General features: G+C 39.4%; 1 protein-coding gene across 1 annotated transcript in view; it reads right to left on the bottom strand.

Annotated features, from left to right (window-relative positions):
• The window catches only part of GPC1 (glypican 1), a 251,897-nt gene that overhangs the window by 26,338 nt on the left and 206,708 nt on the right, over positions 1-18,851 (bottom strand). The window contains exon 3 of the mRNA XM_020786409.3: positions 10,391-10,782. Coding sequence (XP_020642068.3) covers positions 10,391-10,782 — 392 coding nt within the window. The remainder of the gene's footprint in view (positions 1-10,390; positions 10,783-18,851) is intronic.

Genomic DNA, 18,851 nt, shown 5'->3' with positions numbered 1-18,851 from the left:
CACCTCGGTGGGAAGGTAACAGCGTTCCGTGTCTAAGTCGCACTGGCCATGTGACCACGGAAGATTGTCTTCGGACAAAACACTGGCTCTATGGCTTGGAAACGGGGATGAGCACCGCCCCCTAGAGTCAAACACGACTGGACAAAAAATTGTCAAGGGGAACCTTTACCTTTACCTTTAAATATGTAATATATTGCCCCTTTCTGTTTTTGGCTTTCTGAAAAACTAACCCAGAGAAGAGTACCAGTATGTTCTATATGTGTAAAAACTGGCATAGATTCAGATAAAAACTGGCCCTCACTACTCCAGTCCATGCACTCGTAATATTGAGATTAGACTATTGTAACACCCTCTACGTGGGGCTGCCTTCGAGGTTGATGCGGAAACTTCAGGTGGTCCAGAATGCGGCAGCCAAGCTTCTTAGTGGGGTGAGAAAATATCAGCGTATCTCCCCCACTCTGGCTGCCTTGCACTGGTTGCCCATCCGTTTCCGCATTGACTTCAAAGTGTTAATGATTACATATAAAGCCCTAAACGGTTTGGGACCTCACTATTTGGCAGATCGTCTTCTTCCACCTAGATCTACCCAAATCACCCGATATAGCCAGCAGGGACGGCTGAGGGGCCTGACGCCGAGGGAGGCCCGGAAGGAAAAAACAAGAAACCGGGGCTTCTCGGCGGTGGCCCCTCGGCTGTGGAACACTCTCCCAACCGAAATTTGGCTGGCACCCTCGCTGGGTGTCTTCAAAAGCCGGTTAAAAACTTGGCTATTCAAGCAGGCCTTCCCTCCAGTCAATTAAGTTTTTTTTTTTACCATCTTGATAATGTATTGCTTGGAATTAATCGTTATAATTGTAATTGTATTTTTAATGATTTTATACATGTTTATATTGATGTGTTTTTATCTATGTAAGCCACTCCGAGTGGACATTGTCTAGAGGGGCAGGGTAAAAATCAAATAAATAAATAAATAAATAAATAAATAAATAAATAAATAAATAAATAAATAAATAAATAAATAAATAAATAAATAAATAAATAAATAAATAAATAAATAAATAAATAAAGGCTCAAGAAGCATAATTTCAGATTTGATACACAAACTTAGCACTGTGTGCCCCGTAGTGAATAATTTGTTTGGTTAAATAGATAAGCAGAAAACATTCACTAAAACAAATGTTTGTATACTGCTAATATGAACTTACAGTGTTGGTTGTGAGATTCCATCCATCTCTTCATAGCTTCTGAACCAAAACCAACTGCTAGACTACTCATGAGATTTATTGAGTCAATTGCTGAACAGAAGATTCAGTGCTTTGGTAAACTCCATTGATTCTTTTGCTCTGCTTTAGCTGGAACTATCAACTGGCTGTAGCCCTGCCACTTTCTCTACCAATATCACTGCTCCACTTTTATCTTATCCTTTCAATACTGAAGTAGCTCATCTGAGGCCTTTTTAAATTATATTTTGCTCCTTTAACTCAGAGGAAGGATGGGAAAAGACTTCAGGCTTGTGGGCTCATCTCTGCACAGCACTCTCTCCTCTAACAAACAGGTATTTCTTATCCATCATTCCTTAGTTCAACCAAAAAGTGCTGAATATAATGAGCAGGATTCACACTGAGGGTGGATCTATAGAAATCAATAGGGCTTAAGCTAGTCATGACTAACTAAAGTGCCATTGATTTCAGTGGATCTATGCCTGCTAAATCTGGATCAAATCCACTGTAATGAAATTCATTATAGGCATGTTTATACTAGGCACATAGATTGTCAATTCAGGGTTCAGAATTATGAAAACAACCTTCCACTAAAATAGAGATGAGTCAGAAGCACTTAATGATTCAAGGATGCTTTTTCTCCCTTTCAAATCACTTCAACCTTCTGTAAACTTTGCAAAATCAAAATCAGAGAATTGAATTCATGCTCTGTCAGGAAAGGGGTCATATACACAGCAGTACACAAAGGCAAGATGAAGGAGGATACACTGTTTTAATAAAGCTAGATGTTGATTTCAGGGACCAAGGCAACAGACCAAGCACACCTCTCGGTGTTGCATCTAGTTAACTATAAACACTGACATTTCAAGAAGGCTGTCACCACCCATTATTGAACAGTTATGAGCTGTACTGAGAGATGTACTCAGTATTCCTTTGTGGCTATTCTGGAGTTGTGGGGGGCAGTGTCAGTGAGAGAAAGATAAGGTACAATTTTAATGTTCAACAGAGCAGCAGCAGCAACGTGCTTGGCCCTGTTCTACACTGAGCTGGAATCCAAGACATTTAGAAACATCATCACAGCAGAATTTTAAAACTTACAACACTCATAGTATGGTCACACTTTGGGCTTAATATGTCAAGATTTGCTGTCTGACAGGCCTTCAACAAGAAAGAAGAAGAAAAAGCTAGCAGGTCTTCCACAAAAAATAAGTGCACCTGGAGATAGTATGATAGCAAAACAAGAATGTATAATAATCCTTTGTATTTAAAGTGGCATTTGTTTTTCTTATTCTTCTCCGCACCTTCACACTGCATTATTCACGTCAATTATGCTGAAAAGAGGTGTTGTTTTAGAAACACCCTTTCAGAACTCTCTTTCACTCTCTTGTAATTTAAAGCAAATGTTCAAAATTTGAACAAAATTGGCAGTAAAACTTTTCCTTTCAATATGACAAATCCTTGTCATATATAAAAAGTAGTGTCTTGAACAACTACATGAAAATGGCTGCTCTTGAGAGACAGCGTGTAGATAATTTACCAATGCACTGATTTTCTTGGGCAATAAATGGGCAAAAAAAGCCCCCAGGTGCAGAAGTCCATTCTCTGAGCAGGGTGGGGGAAATGGTCATGGAGTTGGTCAGTGGAGCTGCTGTGTTTGTACCTGGCTATATTTCCCTTGCCAGTTTATGAAATACATAAACAGAGGACTACCACGAAATAAGAAAACATGTAAGTTTTATGGCAAGAGACGAATGAACTGAAATGTGTATTGTATTTCTTTTTCTACACTACATTTCAGCTGCAGATTACTTCTGTTTTGAAGGCTATCCCATTACATTGAGCTAAAGAAAGACTACAGAGACAAAGCCTTCTACTGACATGCTGATGATGATTCATTGCAGGGTTCAGAAATTACATATTAAAAGGAACTAGCTTTATTACTGGTTACTTCTCAGCATGCGGGTGCCATTATCCTTACTCCAATCATGGAAGAAAGTTATTGTGGGATGTGTGATTAGTATGTTATGTTGTTGTTACAAACAGGTCAGAAAGATGCAAAAAAAAGACAAAACAATTTCTAAAAATGCTCCAAGCAAGCAATCATAAAGCAGTTAGGACAAACAATATCCCAATAAACCTACTGCTACTGAGGCACTACTATCCTTGCCAGTGTTTCAAAACTGGACCAAAAACAGCTCCCCCCCCCAACCAAAGCACTGCCACCAACACACCCATGATGCCCACCAGTAGAAGTACATGCTCTGGTTATCTGTAAATTGGCCTTATGGGGTTGGGTGAGGGATGACTGGTATTCTCTAAATGTATATTAAATCTTTAGGAAATTCCCAGTGTGGTGTAGGGGACAGAGTCGTGGATAAGTCTTAGACAAGTCCAGTGTAGTGTAGTGTACAGAGTGATGGATTAGGACTCTGGACAACAGGGTTTGGATCCCCACGTGGCCATGGAAACACACAGGGAGAATGAATATCTCACTTACCTTGAAAGCCTTCTTAGGATCCCTATAAGTTCCAACTTGCTGGCATAAAACACATATTACATCTTCACTCTAACCCTGATCCTGTTGAATAAATGGATTTACATATAGGTAGTCTTGGACTACCTGTACATATTCTGTACACTAGTGTAGTCCTTAGCACCATATATGGGTGTGAAAGCTGGACAGTAAAAAAAAAAAAACCTGACAAAATTATTTGTTTCAAATGTGGTGCTGAAGGGGAGCTTTGTGGATACCCTGGACTCCCAGGAAGACAAACAATTGGGTCCTAAATCAAACTCCCTCTGGTGACAAAAATGGTGGAACTGAGGCTACTGTGTTTTGGGCACATCGTGAGGAGACAAGATTCTCTGGAAAAGACTGGGAAAGGTTGAAGGCAGCAGGAAAAGAGGAAGGCCAAATATGAGATGGATTATTGGAGATCACTCATTCATGGGGTCATCATAAGACAGGAGCAACTTGACAGTACATAACAACAACAGAGAAGAGAAATAACGAGGAGACAGAAGTTTCCCTTTGCTTCATACAACTTGAAGCTGATCTCACCATCAAACCAAACCAATTATTTAAACTTGTGTTTGTTTCTTAAGTCAGCCAGTCTCATGTAGGGCAGTGGTTTCCAACCTTGGGTAACACTTGTGTTCTTGGACTGCAACTCCCAGAAATCTTCACCGCCAGCTATGCTGGCCAGGATTTCTGGGAGCTGTGGTCCAAGAATACCTGGGTTACCCAAGGTTGAAAACCACTGATTTTTGGCAGAAGTGCTGGACTAAAATTAATAAACTTTACATTCACATCTCCTAATAGTTATGGGACTTAGTAGGCCATTCTCTGTCAGCTAATCTAGGTTATGGAGGGGGGGGGGAGCCACCTTGAGCTCCCTGTGGGGGGGGGGAAGAGAGATACTTCTTTTCTTTTTGTTCCTTTCCTACTAGCCTATGGATTTCATAATAGTTATTTTGACTTCAGATGTAACCGCTCTGAACAGTGATGATGTGTTGCATCTACAATAGTCTAAGGTTTTTCCCTTGAAAAAGGTTTCTCCCATTCATTCTACAGTACTTTGAATGATCACTTTTAACTACCTGCACTTTTCATTTCTCTCAGCATTCCACATTTTATGTGTTTTATGATTTCTTGATCTTCACTCATTTGCCTTAGTGGGTCTTTACTGGTTACCCAACTGACTCAAGAAATTCTTAGCGGTACAAGAAGAGAGGCATATTTCCCTCCCCACTGCCACTAAGCAGCCAATCTAGGCCAACCTGCATGGTTTCTCTATGTACTGCTGGAAGAAAGGCTTTGTCTACCAACCAGCAGTATAAAATTCTGATTGGTTATATAATTATGCTGTTCACTATGTGATCTCTGAATGTCTAGGTTCATACAGAGAGGTAGAAGATCAAATTGTGCCAGAGAAGCAGTGGGAAAAACTGCATCTGTGAACAGCCATGCAGAAATAAAAATGAAAAGTCTTTATTGCAATTGTCTCCCTATAACTCCCCCTTTTTCTCTGAAAAAAAAATACAGTACTTTGAACCACCCCTAATCACTACCTAATTACATATTTTATTTTATGCAAACCTGTCCTTGAATAATCATCTGTCACTGGAAACAAAAACAAAAGCCTTAGAGAGTGGTACCTACAGACAGAAATGAAAAGATAACCAGGAAGGAGGAAATGGGCAAAACTCAGAGTATCATCATATGGAGACTGTTAAAACTACAAATGTGATGACTGGGGGGGGGGGAATCTATGAATGCATAAGCACGTGAAGCCTGTTGATTATGCATCAGAATGTGAGCTTTTTCTCAAAGCACAGAGCACTGAAGAAAATGTCTGTTATCTTCAAACAGAAGTCTGGTCTCTGAATAGTTCACTTCTACCCTAGGTAGAGTGAAGTTCATCACAGCAATACATATTTTATCTGAGTTATATTGATAACTGAAGAATATAAGGTTCTTCTCATTCTTCAGACCTAATAAAGAGATACAATCATGAAGGAGATTTTGTTATCCAGAGATCAACACACCCAGAAGACCAAGAGAAAATTATCACATTATCTCTCAAATATCTAAAAGAATGTAGGCTATGGAAGGTTATGCATGCTGTTTCACTTAGCCTGTTTCCACATCAATCCTACTACAGGTGGTCTGATACAAAAAAAAAACATTATGTGGAACAAGAGGGCTGACGTGAATCTATTCACAGAGTCCTTCATAGCAATGCCCTATTTTATTTAATTTTGCTACCGTGAAAGTAGATACAAGAAGATATAGAAAAGTATGTCATCCTCTAGGTAATACAAACTGCTTTGTTGGGAAAAAGCAGAAAACATTTGAGTTGCAGAATCTGAACTATTCTAAACGGGGAACCTGCTGGCCATTCCCCACAGATATACTCAGGCCTGTCTTCATGATACCAGTGAACAGCATGATATTCTTGGGGGGGAAGATATACCCAATGATCAGTAAGACTTTCAGGCTCAATTATGAACATTCAAAATCTAGTACTATGACTTCCTTTCAGCAAGGATGACCTTGGGGTTGGAGGTACAATTGTGTGGCTGGGTCTACTCTAATATGCAATTCATTAGGCAGCTTCCAGCTCATTCTCTCCCAGCAGAGCCTGCACACATGCCTTTCTGTCACCACACAGCTCCTATAATACAAACAGGGCTTATTGAAGTGCAAATTGAAAAGGGAGATGGATGAAATGTTACAACGCAGCCTGGCAGGTGGTGGCAAGGAACAACAACAACAACAACAACAACAACAACAACAACTACTACTACTACTACTACTACTACTACTACTACTACTAATAATAATAATAATAATAATAATAATAATAATAATAATAATAATAATAATAATAATAATAATTCAGAACTGTTGAACTGAAAAGGACCCTATGTATCATCATGTCTACTCCCTGTCAAGGAAGCATAGTAGGGAACTGAGTTCACAACCTCTGGCTCTGCAGTCAGATGCCTAAACCACTGAGCTATCCAGAACGTTGACTTGCCAAAATGTGGAGGCAGATGTCCTGCTTGACATGTGGCAAGCTGCATGCTCCAGATTTCTAATTACTTACTGGCTCTCTCAAAGGACCTATTAGGAATAGAATACACCCCCTTTTCTTTGTTTGCATCAAATTTACAGGCTGAGGATCATCATAGATATACTAAGGAGGTGCAGAACAGGTTAATAGAAACTTCTTTGCAGGCAGAAACAGAAGCATGGATCAAAAATACAAATTAACTTGTTGGCCTTAGGCATCAGCTTTATTTTAGGAAAAGAGAACCTCACTAGAAGCTCTTGATCAGATTTTCTCCTTCCTCAAGGAGGCTTGTGGACTGCAGTGGAGAGACTGCCCACCCAAAACGGGTGGGGGAGTGCCACCAATCTTGGTCTACAATCTGTCCTTGCTCTTATGCTTAGAAGCAATAGATTATCCTGCTTCCATCAAAATGAAGAACGTGCAAAACACGCAAGTTAATTTCTGCACCTATAAGAAACTGCCATGTTGAGGGATGTTGTATGTGGGAGCCCTGGAGTACATGCCTGGATTAAACAGTGATGCATTTTACTCTGGGTCTTCTTTTTCAGGGAACAAAAGGGAAATGGGAGAAGGAAAAAGTCTAATTAAATTGGCTAAAAAATGAGTAACACCATAATGCAAATTAGTGCAAAATGCTAAAGGTGGGAGGGGAGGAAGAAATGAAAAGGGCTTTGAGAATTCTCATCTGAATTATGTCATTTTTTCGGAGGGGTATCTTTTTAAAAAAAAGAAAATAACCATCTTGATGGGTCACGAGAACATGGTGCTAATGAGATGTACAAGAGCTCTGCTCCTTCGTGAATGACTTAATAAAACCACATTTATATAGCAAAGCTTTGGCCGCTATGACTATGGGAATGTTTCTCTTTCTTGAGTCTAAACGTAGACCATCAAAGAACACTCTTTTCTTCCAACACTTCTGTTGGATGAGATCAATTGCTATTACAATTGAAGCATTCACAGTTTAGTTACACCCTGATTTGTCTTCAATGCCAATTGGTTTCGTGGCATGAACTATGTAAGTGATATTAGCCTACCTCCCACTGTTTCCTTTAACCCAATCCTTGCACCTGTGCTCTACAGAATAAGCAACAAATGGCACAGCACAGCGAAGTGTTTGACATTTATGTTGAGAAATGGCATAAGTTACCACAAGGAGACAAACCAGCAAAAGAATAGCCTTTAATTTACAGTATGGACTTTTACTGCTGGTTGGGCAAACCAGTTTACTTTATTTTATTTTATTTTGTATGGATGTGTCTAATGAAAAAGAATATGATGTATTTTCACAGAGCTGAAAAAAGTTACTTTTTTAAAAATAACTCTAGAAACTTATGCTAGTGTAATCACTAACCATGCTATATGGGGAGTTTTCTTGTTTCCAGGCAGCATAAGCTAATCCAACCAGGGGAGTATGGATCAGGGTCAAGACAGAAAGCAGAGATCTAACAAACAGAGTCCTACCAGACAGTCAGACAAACTAAGTATGCAAGATTCAAAACTAAAGTGCAAGAACAACTGAGAGTCCAGTCACTCCAGCAGCAATAGCGAACAAACAGGGAGTGCAAAAAATTTAGTCAAGCTATTTGAGTCAGGACACCCACCCTGTAAGCATGATTCGGCGCTAAAAGAGATATTTCCCCTGACAAGCCAGAATCCCAAGCTGGTGTTTTTATAGCTAGGCTGGTGGAGCCCCATCAAAAGCTTAGCAGCAGGCATTGGCCAACTGGTAGTGGAGCTCCACAATTTGGTGCGGCCTATTGGTCTCCTTGGAAGGAAGAGCTTTCTCTACCATCTCCCCTGAAGCTGAGCAATTTACCAGGAGGCTTTTGGCCAAAGTTACACCTTCATTCCCTGGTGTACTTGTGGGCTGAGAGGAGGTTGAACCTCTTCATCTGACACACAACCACCTTTATCCAGCATTCAGCTTACTGGACCTTGAAGAGCCTCAGGGCTATTTCTCATCCATGTCAAGTTGGGAAAGGGGTGGTGATGTTCCAGCTCATCCTCTCTGGAGGACTCATCCAGTGGGCATGAAAGCTTCAGTCCACAAAAGTACCATTTTATAGAAAAACTGGAAACACTCAAGGGCCTAAAATCTATATCTCCCAAAATATTTTAACAGTGGGGAAGCCATTTTGAGGTGTTGCTTTCCTTACAGCACTAAATAAAATGTGAGAATACATAGACCACACAGGAGAATCCAAAATGAGAGCAGCCCCTTTTCATCCCCCCATCATCACTACCCCTGTAGTCTGTGCTCTTCCCCAGTGGTGGTTGGTCCACTGGCATGAAGGGGGATACTCAGCCTTGGGTTATGCTTAGCCAAATCACTCACATTTTCCAAAAATGGAGGGTCAGGATGTGCCTGTGTTTCCTTTCTGCTGAACTCCCAGCAGACTGTGACAATGTATAGGAAGGGAAAAGAAAACAGTAGTACCGGATTGTATCCTTTTTGCTCCACCTGTCATCGGTTGCTGCGCCATCTTCCCCGCCAAGCCCAATGGGTACCAGCTGTCACAGCTCCTCCCATGTGAATTCTAGTCTCCAGCATCACTGATCAACCAGGGAAGAAGCCATGCTGCAACAGCTGCCACATCACAAGGTTCTCAGGCAGCTATTTTACTCAGAAAGAATCTTATAAAAGTCAGCCATAATTGTATTCGCGAAGGCTTTCACGGCCGGGATCTAATGGTTGTTGTGGGTTTTTCGGGCTCTTTGGCCGTGTTCTGAAGGTTGTTCCTCCTAACGTTTCGCCAGTCTCTGTGGCCCGCATCTTCAGAGGACAGCAGAGTGCTGTCCTCTGAAGATGCCGGCCACAGAGACTTGCGAAACATTAGGAAGAACAACCTTCAGAACATGGCCAAAGAGCCCGAAAAACCCAGAACAATTATCCAGCCATAATTCTTAAAGCATGTTAATTCCATCTTCACGCTATGCTTTTGAGCTTCCAAAGGTATCTGGATGGACACTCTGCTTATTATAATTTATTGTCATTTTCTATCAGAGTTTCAAATAAGCATATAGCATCTCTGGGCAGCTTCTTGGCCTACTTTAAATCACTTAAACATACCAAGGTGATGGCTATCTGCCCATTCTTTTGCAGACAGCACAATAGATTTTGCCTTGTTTTTAGTGTACAGTGGGGGGGGGGGAGGAGGAAACAGGAGTATGTACCTACTCTGTGTGCCTATAGAAAGCACCCATTTTTCTATTCAGCTACAAGGGGAGCCCCTTTAGAAATCTGAATGAAGCTACTTTATAGAAGGAAGCTAACTAAATGAGAGCATATAACTGAGGGTACCTTCAAAGCTAGAGACACCTCTTTCCATCCATCCATCCATCCATCCATCCATCCATCCATCCATCCATCCATCCATCCATCCATCCATCCATCCATCCATCCATCCATCCATAGCCAGCACTATATCACAGGTTCTCAGGCTGGGTTACCAAGCTGCTTATAAAATGGAAGATGATCTATCCATCTGAGTATGTTAAAAATCATTGTCATTGTAGTAATTAAGAGTAAAGACACATGAAAATTTCTCAGGAAGGGTGATCACTTATGAACTCTAGCTAATGACCTACCTGAGATACCTTTCGGACAACATCATTGCCCACACCCAGGCCCTGCACAAAGGATCGGACTGCAATGAAGGCCCTTGTGGCTTTAAGCTTCAGGTCTCTTGGAACCTCTCCAAATGGTTTGTGCTGTTCCGAGTGCTTCAACATGCAGTCCACATACTCATCAGGAAGGTGGTACTGAGGATTCATCAACTTGAAGAGCCGCTCTAGCAGGCGAGTCCAAAATTCAGTGAGGGCCTCTTCTAGGTTGATGTTGGAACCCCGGTAATAGCGCCGCAGCTCGCTATATAAGTCTTTGAAAAGCTTTATGTTCTGGATGTAAAGGTCTCCATACATACTAGGAAATGTGTCATAAAGGGTCTTCTCTGACTTGTTTAACAAATCTTGGAAATAACCTGCAAAAAAGAAAACAAAAACAAAAGGTCAGGTGAACAAATCCAATGAAAAGTCAAAAATTTCCAGAAATATTTAAAAAATGTGGCTCACTTTATTTTTGGACTATCCCACTGTACTAGTAACAAATGGCAACTGAAAAGCAGATATCCTACAATATGTATTTAGGGCATTGAAAATGAAGTATTCATCATAAACTGCTCACTTTTTCCTGCTTCTATGAAGATGCAAAAATGAATTCATGCTCCTGTCTGTGAAAGAGTATTTCCAAAAGGCTAGAATCCAAATTACATTTCTACATCAATTCCCTGAATCTGTAAGACTGTGTCCAGTTCTGGGCATCACAGTTTGCAGAGAGTATTGACAAGCTGGAATGTGTCCAAAGGAGAGTGACCAGGAGGGTAAAAGATCTGGAAAACCAACCCCTATGAGGAATGGATGAGGAAACTGAGTATGTTTAGCCTAGAGAAGAAGAGGGAGGCCTGAGAGTCCATCTTCAAAGACTTGAAGGCTTCTCGTATGGAAGGTGGAACAAGCTTATTTACTGTAGCTCCAGAAAGTAGGACCAGAAGTAAAGGATTTAAATTACAAGAAATGAAGTTTTGCCTAAATACTGGGAAGCTCTTCTCCAAAATAAGAGCTGTTCAGCAGTAGAATGGTTTGCCTCACAAGGTGATAAACTCTCCTATACTCAATGTATCTAAATGGTGGTTAGACAGTCACTGTCAGGAAAACTTTAGATGTGAAATTACTGCTTCAGCAGGGGGTTGGACTCAATGAGCCTTGGGATCCCTTCCAATACTATGACTCTATAGCAGTGGTTCCTCCTGGCCAACACAGCTGGTGGTGAAGGCTTCTGGGAATTCCAGTCCAAGAACATCTGGGTTACCCAAGACTGAGAACACTTCTATACTACTGTATACTAATCTATGGTAATGCTAGGAAAATCTGAAGATAGTAGGAAAAGAGAAAGATCATATATGAGATTGATTCACTCAATAAAGGAAAGCAAAGCCTTGTGCAGAACATTTTAGAGGTAATTAATTCATAGGGTTACCACAACTTGATGGCACTTAACAACAACAGTGCTTCCATTTGTTCTTGTTTAAAGCAAAGCTGGAAACCAGTCACAACTCCAGCCCTTTTCCACTCCCACTCCCCTGACCAAAACAGGCAAGACAGATTTATTCATGTGAAATGTGCTAGTCCCAAACATCATTCATATTAAGGCGGTGCCAAAAGACACCAGCTAAAATTAAATGCAATCACACTTCTTCTGACTATTTAAACTCTCAGGATAATGTATGTAAATCACTGTGTAAATCAGTATGACAAAAGGGTGACAGGATTAAAAGATGCTAAAAGCTTCTTTTCTGTACCATTGCTCCTGACAGGAACTCATGTGCATAAGCTAACAATCCTATTTAAGAGAATATACCAAAAATTAACACATACTGGGAGGGGGTCCCCAAGCAGCTCTTAAAACCTTAATACTTGCTCTCAGTTTTAAAAAGATGTGAAAAAGTGCATGACACCTTGCAAAACATTTGCTTTTAAGAGAAACAGTGCAGCTGACATTAAATTGCTATATTACTGATCTTATAATTAACAAATGAGAGGAAATGTTAATGTCCTCATGGATACTGTCAAAATGTAGGCTAGGGAGGTGTCCCTCCCCCTCATAATACTCAGCAGCAGTGAGTATTAAGGCCAGGACTAACAAGCCATTAAAAGCCCAAAGCAGTACTATTGTTGGAATATATTGACACAAGACTTCAAATATAAAATAAAATAAAAATCTTCAAGAACTTAGCCAAATTTCATATGCTCAAATGCTGACTATTGATTGGCAATGTCAGAAAACTGAGCAAAGAACTGTTGATTGATAAAACAGGAGACATGACTACTCTACTTATTACCAGATGGTTAACAAACATTCCAGCAGGTCTTTAAATGAACTACTTTGAAGAATCTATAATTGTTATGTCGGGTCTGTGGAATTTTTATGTTTAATCTGTAAACTTCCCAGAACAGTTTGTGCACTAATGGGGCAGTATAAAAATCAAAGGAAGGAAGGAAGGAAGGAAGGAAGGAAGGAAGGAAGGAAGGAAGGAAGGAAGGAAGGAAGGAAGGAAGGAAGGAAGGAAGGAATGAATGATGCCAGTGTGATATAATGGATAAAGTGATGAACTCAGAAGACCTTGTTCAAATCCTTGTTGAGCGTGGAAACCCATGATGGTGGTGGGCACTAGTAAAACCACTCCTTAAATATCTCAAATTGCTTGAAAACCCTATTAAGGTTGCTCTAATTTGGATATGTCTTGATGACACATAATATACTTATATGCAAGTATATAAATGAAGTCATTTTTCTATAGAAACTTGAAAGCAACCGCATTGTAAACCATTTTGTGCAGAGGCACCTGGTTACCACAAAATATTCTAACTCTACTGCATAAGTCACTCATACCTATCCTATATTCACTACTGTACTACACTTTGAGCTTTTTTGTTTGTTTGGCAAAAACTAAGAACCACCTTGAATAAAAAAAAAACCCTGACAAAATCTTTATGTTGCTAAAGCTGCTTCAACTAATTAAAAGGCTGGTATACGAGGGATAACATAAGAGATAAGAGGGTGAGAAATATGTAAGGATAATAAGGCCACATTTAGCTATATTATCCTCATATATATTTCATCTTGAAAACATACACACATAAATCATGTTTGTTTATTAACCAAGGGAATGAATGAGCTACAGTCTAAGACTTGTGTGTGCTCTGTGCTATTAAGTCAGAACCAACTTATAGTGATCTTAATAGCTCTTTCAAGGTAAGTGAGATAGGTTTACAAGTCCCACTCCCCCCAGTGAGTTTCCTTGGCCAGTGAGGATTCAAACTCTTTTCTCCTGAGTCCTAGTCCATCACTCTGTACATTACACTACACTGGGCATGTCTAAGATTTATCACACATTAAAAGATTGTTTCACACATGAGAAAAATGACTTACTGCAACAGAGGTACTGTTTTTACTAAAAAGTACTAGTATTTGTCAAATAGTAAAAAGGACCGTGACTGGTGTTTCATTTATGATGGGTTTTCACATGCAGATGTCATAACTTGATACTGCAGTCAACAGGTCCACTGACACCAACAACATTTTTTCACCATAAAATACAAAATGTGCAGGATATACAGATTCTAAATAGGGCTGAGTTGACCTGCATACAATTTTGCTTCAGAATGAATTCAGAGTAGCCACATTAACTTTTAAGACATCCTCTGGAATCCAGAACCTCAATCTAGACAGAATTTGGATCAGCTTTTTCAAATGACTTCCCCACCAGAGGGCAAGGCCTAGCAGCCCTTGTCACAGCATTCCAGCCATCCATGGAGCCCCCCTGAAGCCCCTATTCCATGACACCACTTTCTGAATGCAGGGAGTGAATCAATAGCAAGGAGAGCTCCATATAAATTGAGGTAGAGATTGATGCCTAAAAGCTTTGGATCATGTGTCCAGAGATTCTTGGAACAAGAGGAATGCAAAGTGTGTTACGAGAACAGCCATGAAATAGTCGTTTGTGTTGTGTAATTATTGCAATATGGACTAATGTCTCAAGATCCTGTGTGTCCTATGCTATGCCAGGGGACAAAGAAATCAAAAAGAATTCACTATAGGCCAAACCACATACTGTATTGCCTGCAGTCTAGTTCAATAAGACCTACCAGGACAACCCTATCATGATAAATAGTGGTGAATGTTCTCAAAGGACTTTGCATAAATTTGTCTAATCCAGTAATAATCTTGTAATACAAGTCTGGATTATTCTTTGTATTTTTCAAAATGTGAGGCTACCAGAGTTATGAAATCTCTTGTTATTAAGTATTTATTCAAATACTCATATTTTAAAACAAGAAACATCTAAACTGCTACAAAAAGCATTAAGCCAGGAGGAGGCAAGTTCTGCCTGAAGATGCTAGATAAGGAAGGCCTTGTTGCAAAGCATATGATTTCACTGAGAATACTGGCACTCCTTAAAATTCTATTTATTCTATTTACAACAGACTAAACATATGCATAATTAAATGTTGATTTCCAGTTGTCACCAAAGAGCAAGCTTTAGACTGCAAATTCAGGTACAGTATCAGTCCAATATATATTTTTTAAATTTATCCGGAGGGTCAATTTTCAACATGCATATGTTAATTTCTAGAGTCCTATCTGCCCTCAAGCGATCTTCAGAAGACTATGAACATTTCAAAGTTTACAGTGTTTTCCTGCTGCCTGCTAATGGACTACTTTTTCTGCTCAAAGGCACTATTTATTTGCATCAGCTCAAGCAGATGTAAATAGTATGCTGCAAATTTTATATGCTTTTTAATAGAGCAAGCAATATGTAACTGATAGTTGCATTTGATTAATATCACTGATCCCCATGGTTTTGTTGGTGCATACAATAATGTGATATTGAGTGATTCTAAAAATTTCATTATAGGTATTTTAATAAATAAACTGAAATACTATCAGAACACTCTAAGTAATAACCATTACATGTTATCAAGTAAATTCTAATTTATGATGATGTGGGGACTCAGAAAGAATTTACCATTTGCTTCTTCTGGGGTTATCTGTGACTGTGCAGTGTCTCAAAGTTTACATAATCTGGTTCTTCTCCCTGGAGGCACAGTGTGGGAACAAATTCACAATCTCTGGCTCCACAGCCAGATAGCTAGCTTATTGAGCTATCAAGCCAATTATGCATAGTAGGACAGAACTGTCCTGTTGTAGCCCTTGAACTTTTGTTGACCTGTAATTCTACCTCACCCATATGATATATTTTATCATCTGCCTGGTAAGCCTGTACCATGCATGCTCAGTTTATAACAAAGCCACTATTTTTCCAGTTTGAAGGGCCTCTTTTGAGGATCAATATTTCAGCCCCTAAAGCTTGGATGTTTCCAAATTAAATCTTTCTCTTTCAAAATAAGCAACACTGGCTTCTTCAATTTGTATGAATTATTTTAAATGCAGGGAAGTTCAAGGTTGCCTATTTCTGAACTGGGAAGGGGGCAGCTTTACTTTTTAAAAAATGATAACTTGAAAACCTTTTGCCTAAATTTCACCAAATGTGGCACAGAGCAAGAACAGATCTGCTATACCTACACCAAATTGGGTGCAAACCAAAGCCAACTTTCAAAGTTATTATTATTATTATTTGGTTTGGGCTGCTTCCATTTTTAGAATTGCTTTATAGAATGTTGATTTGGTCTGCTACACAATAACATAGCTGCGCAGGAGTAATAACATTTCCATAGATAATAATAATTTCATTTTGTTTAGATTTAAGCTTAATGATTTGCACCATCATACTTCACAATAGGTAAAAATGGTTGTTTGTTGTTATCATGTCCTGTCTGAAAGGCAAGTTTGAGCCCATAGAGGCAAGACTGAGTTATATAGACCATGGATACAATCCAGCATAACCATTCTTATGTTGCTCTTACATTTTAATAATGTTTAGAATGATGTGAAACATATATCTATAGATCTATAGCTACAGCTGTAGCTGAGAGAGAAAGAGGATTTTTAAAGATCCTCCCTCTGTCTATATGTTTATATGTTTATGTGTGTCTAGAAAAATAAGCTTCAAGAGAGCATGATTTTCTGCCCTTTCTTTCTCAGACGGTTTATTCAGTATGGAAGGGAAATTAGAATAAAGAAGCATGACTTTTGTTGCACCACTGTGGACTGTCAGTACAGCTTCCCCTAAATGCTGTGACTCAGACTGTTTTCTTTTGCTTTTCCTTGAAGTGTTCGTGTGATGAGACCTACAGATACAGTGGGGTCTTGACTTGAGAACTTAATCCGTATTGGAAGGCGGTTCTCAAGTCAAAAAGTCTGTAAGTCAAGTCTCCATTGACCTACAGTGCATTGAAAACCGATTAATCCCATAACAGGCCGTTTTTGTTCCATTTTGGTTTTTTTCTGGTCTGTACGTCAAATCTCAGTCTGTAAGTCAAACCTAAATTTTGCGGCCAGAGAAGTCTGTAACTCAAAAAGTCTGTAAATCAAGCCGTCTGTAAGTCAAGGGTCCACTGTACAATGATTTTGGATCAACAAAGTTACAGCAGAGGCAGATGTTCTGTGTATTTCACAAGAAAGGGGAATATCTGTGGAACCACCTATTTCTGCCTTACTTGAAAATGTGTGAGATGCTGTGAGGCAGCATCAAAACAACAGTAACGAAGTCATTGGCTTGATTATGGGCAAACATCTGCTTGTGTACAAATGTCCACACTGCCGACTGCTTGGAAAGTGAGCACAATAAATAAATCATTAGTCTTGGAAACCAAAAAGCAATTCCTGGAATTTTTTTTTTTTTAATAACTGGCCGGCCCAAGACACTTTTCTGTCTGAGGCATGGAAGCAAATGCCGTTTCTCCATGTCAAGGTACATGATAGCCAAGGCTAGCCTCATTTTAACATATGAGGCAGAAGAGCCTACATATGATTTCCTCAGTTCTTGGAAGTAAAAATACATGCTGTTGCCTTTCATGACATACTAATTTTGTTGGTTGTAGAGCCATCTCTGTTAAAAATCAAATTTCATTTCATATTGTGCTTCCTTCTTGGTCTGATAGATTTGTTTCTCTTCTCAAAGCCTCCATAATGTGTTTGCATGGCAGCCTGAGCAATGTCAGGTTGTCTGGAATATTTGACCTCCTAGAAAATATACTGTGAGGGAGGTTTCTGGAGAGGAAATAGAATCACATGTTTAACTATTTGTGCATGCATCTGCTGAATTTTTTTGGCTTGATCTGCAGCATGAACACATCAAGGATTAGTTAAGGTATTAAATGTATGAAACATCTGATTTATGAAATATACGTCTTCATCTCAGATAAGCCATTAGCTGTTTCTCTCGACCCATGCTCTGGTTTATTGAAGACTTTGTTATGAGTAAATTGGATACTCATCCTTTGTCCTAAAAACAATTACCTAGAATACTTAGAAATAACTACTACTGTTTTAGAAGAACGTACTTATAACTTAATTTATGGCATTATTTTTAATGTCCGAGGGAAAGTAAGGTAGGGGGATTCAAGCTGCAGGACTCACTGTCAAGTCAGACTTACGTCACACCAGCAACTGAGCTTGGACATGACTTGGGTTTTTCCCCTCAATGACCTAGCCTCAATTTTCCACTCAGAATCCAGCCACCCTCCCTTTTTTTCTGGGGAAAAATGCTTATTTTTAATAGGGACTCAAGACATTGGAATGATTCTAATCTCCCAGGAAACTTTCTACAGACCACAAGACCGTACCCTAATTATGTCACTGAAGATCACACCAAAGTTTTTCATATATTTAAGTGTAGGTGCAAGCTCTCCCTCATGTTTAAATCAGGACCATAGTTCTCAGTAGAAAAGATTCCCCGTCTTTATGAAATTACCGACAGCAATTAACAAAGGGGAAAATCCTATTATATCCTTTCATTAGTTACAAGACGTGCTGTTTGTTGTTGTTTCAACTTATATACCGCCAATAGCGCTAAAGCATTCTCTGGACGGTTTACAACACCATCATGGAAAGAACAAGTTGTGGGTAGACGGGTGAAGTTTTCCAATAAATCATGGCTAGAAAGGGAAAGTTTGATTTTTTGTCATAACCCCCCTTTCTCATAAACCAATTTAAAAAAAGCAGGTGGGAGAAAGTCTGTCTTGTATGAAGGGTGCATGGAAACCTCTAAACAATTTCCTTTCTGTGATAAAGCAACTAGCATCAAAGGAGCTGCATTAGCCCACCGTGTTTTAAGGTTCTTTCTGCAGAACTATAAAGATCTGAAAGATATAAAGACATTCCTGCAGCCCTGTTTGCATTTGTTTGCTGGTTGTTGTTTTTGTTTTTTCTAAAAATGCTAGCATCCATTAGGATTACCTTTGGCACAGAATGTAATTTAGGCTAATTTCTTCCCTGATAACTGCAATTCTCAAGCCCCACAAAGAAGGCAAGACAAGTTTAAATCTATAATGGAAGTATTGTATGCCCTTTCTGGTACTTTAAAAATGC

The sequence above is a fragment of the Pogona vitticeps genome, chromosome 3 (assembly GCF_051106095.1).
Source record: "Pogona vitticeps strain Pit_001003342236 chromosome 3, PviZW2.1, whole genome shotgun sequence".
NCBI lineage: Eukaryota > Metazoa > Chordata > Lepidosauria > Squamata > Agamidae > Pogona > Pogona vitticeps.
The sequence above is the reverse complement of the archived record's forward strand: the minus strand, read 5'-3'. Positions and strand labels throughout refer to the sequence as shown.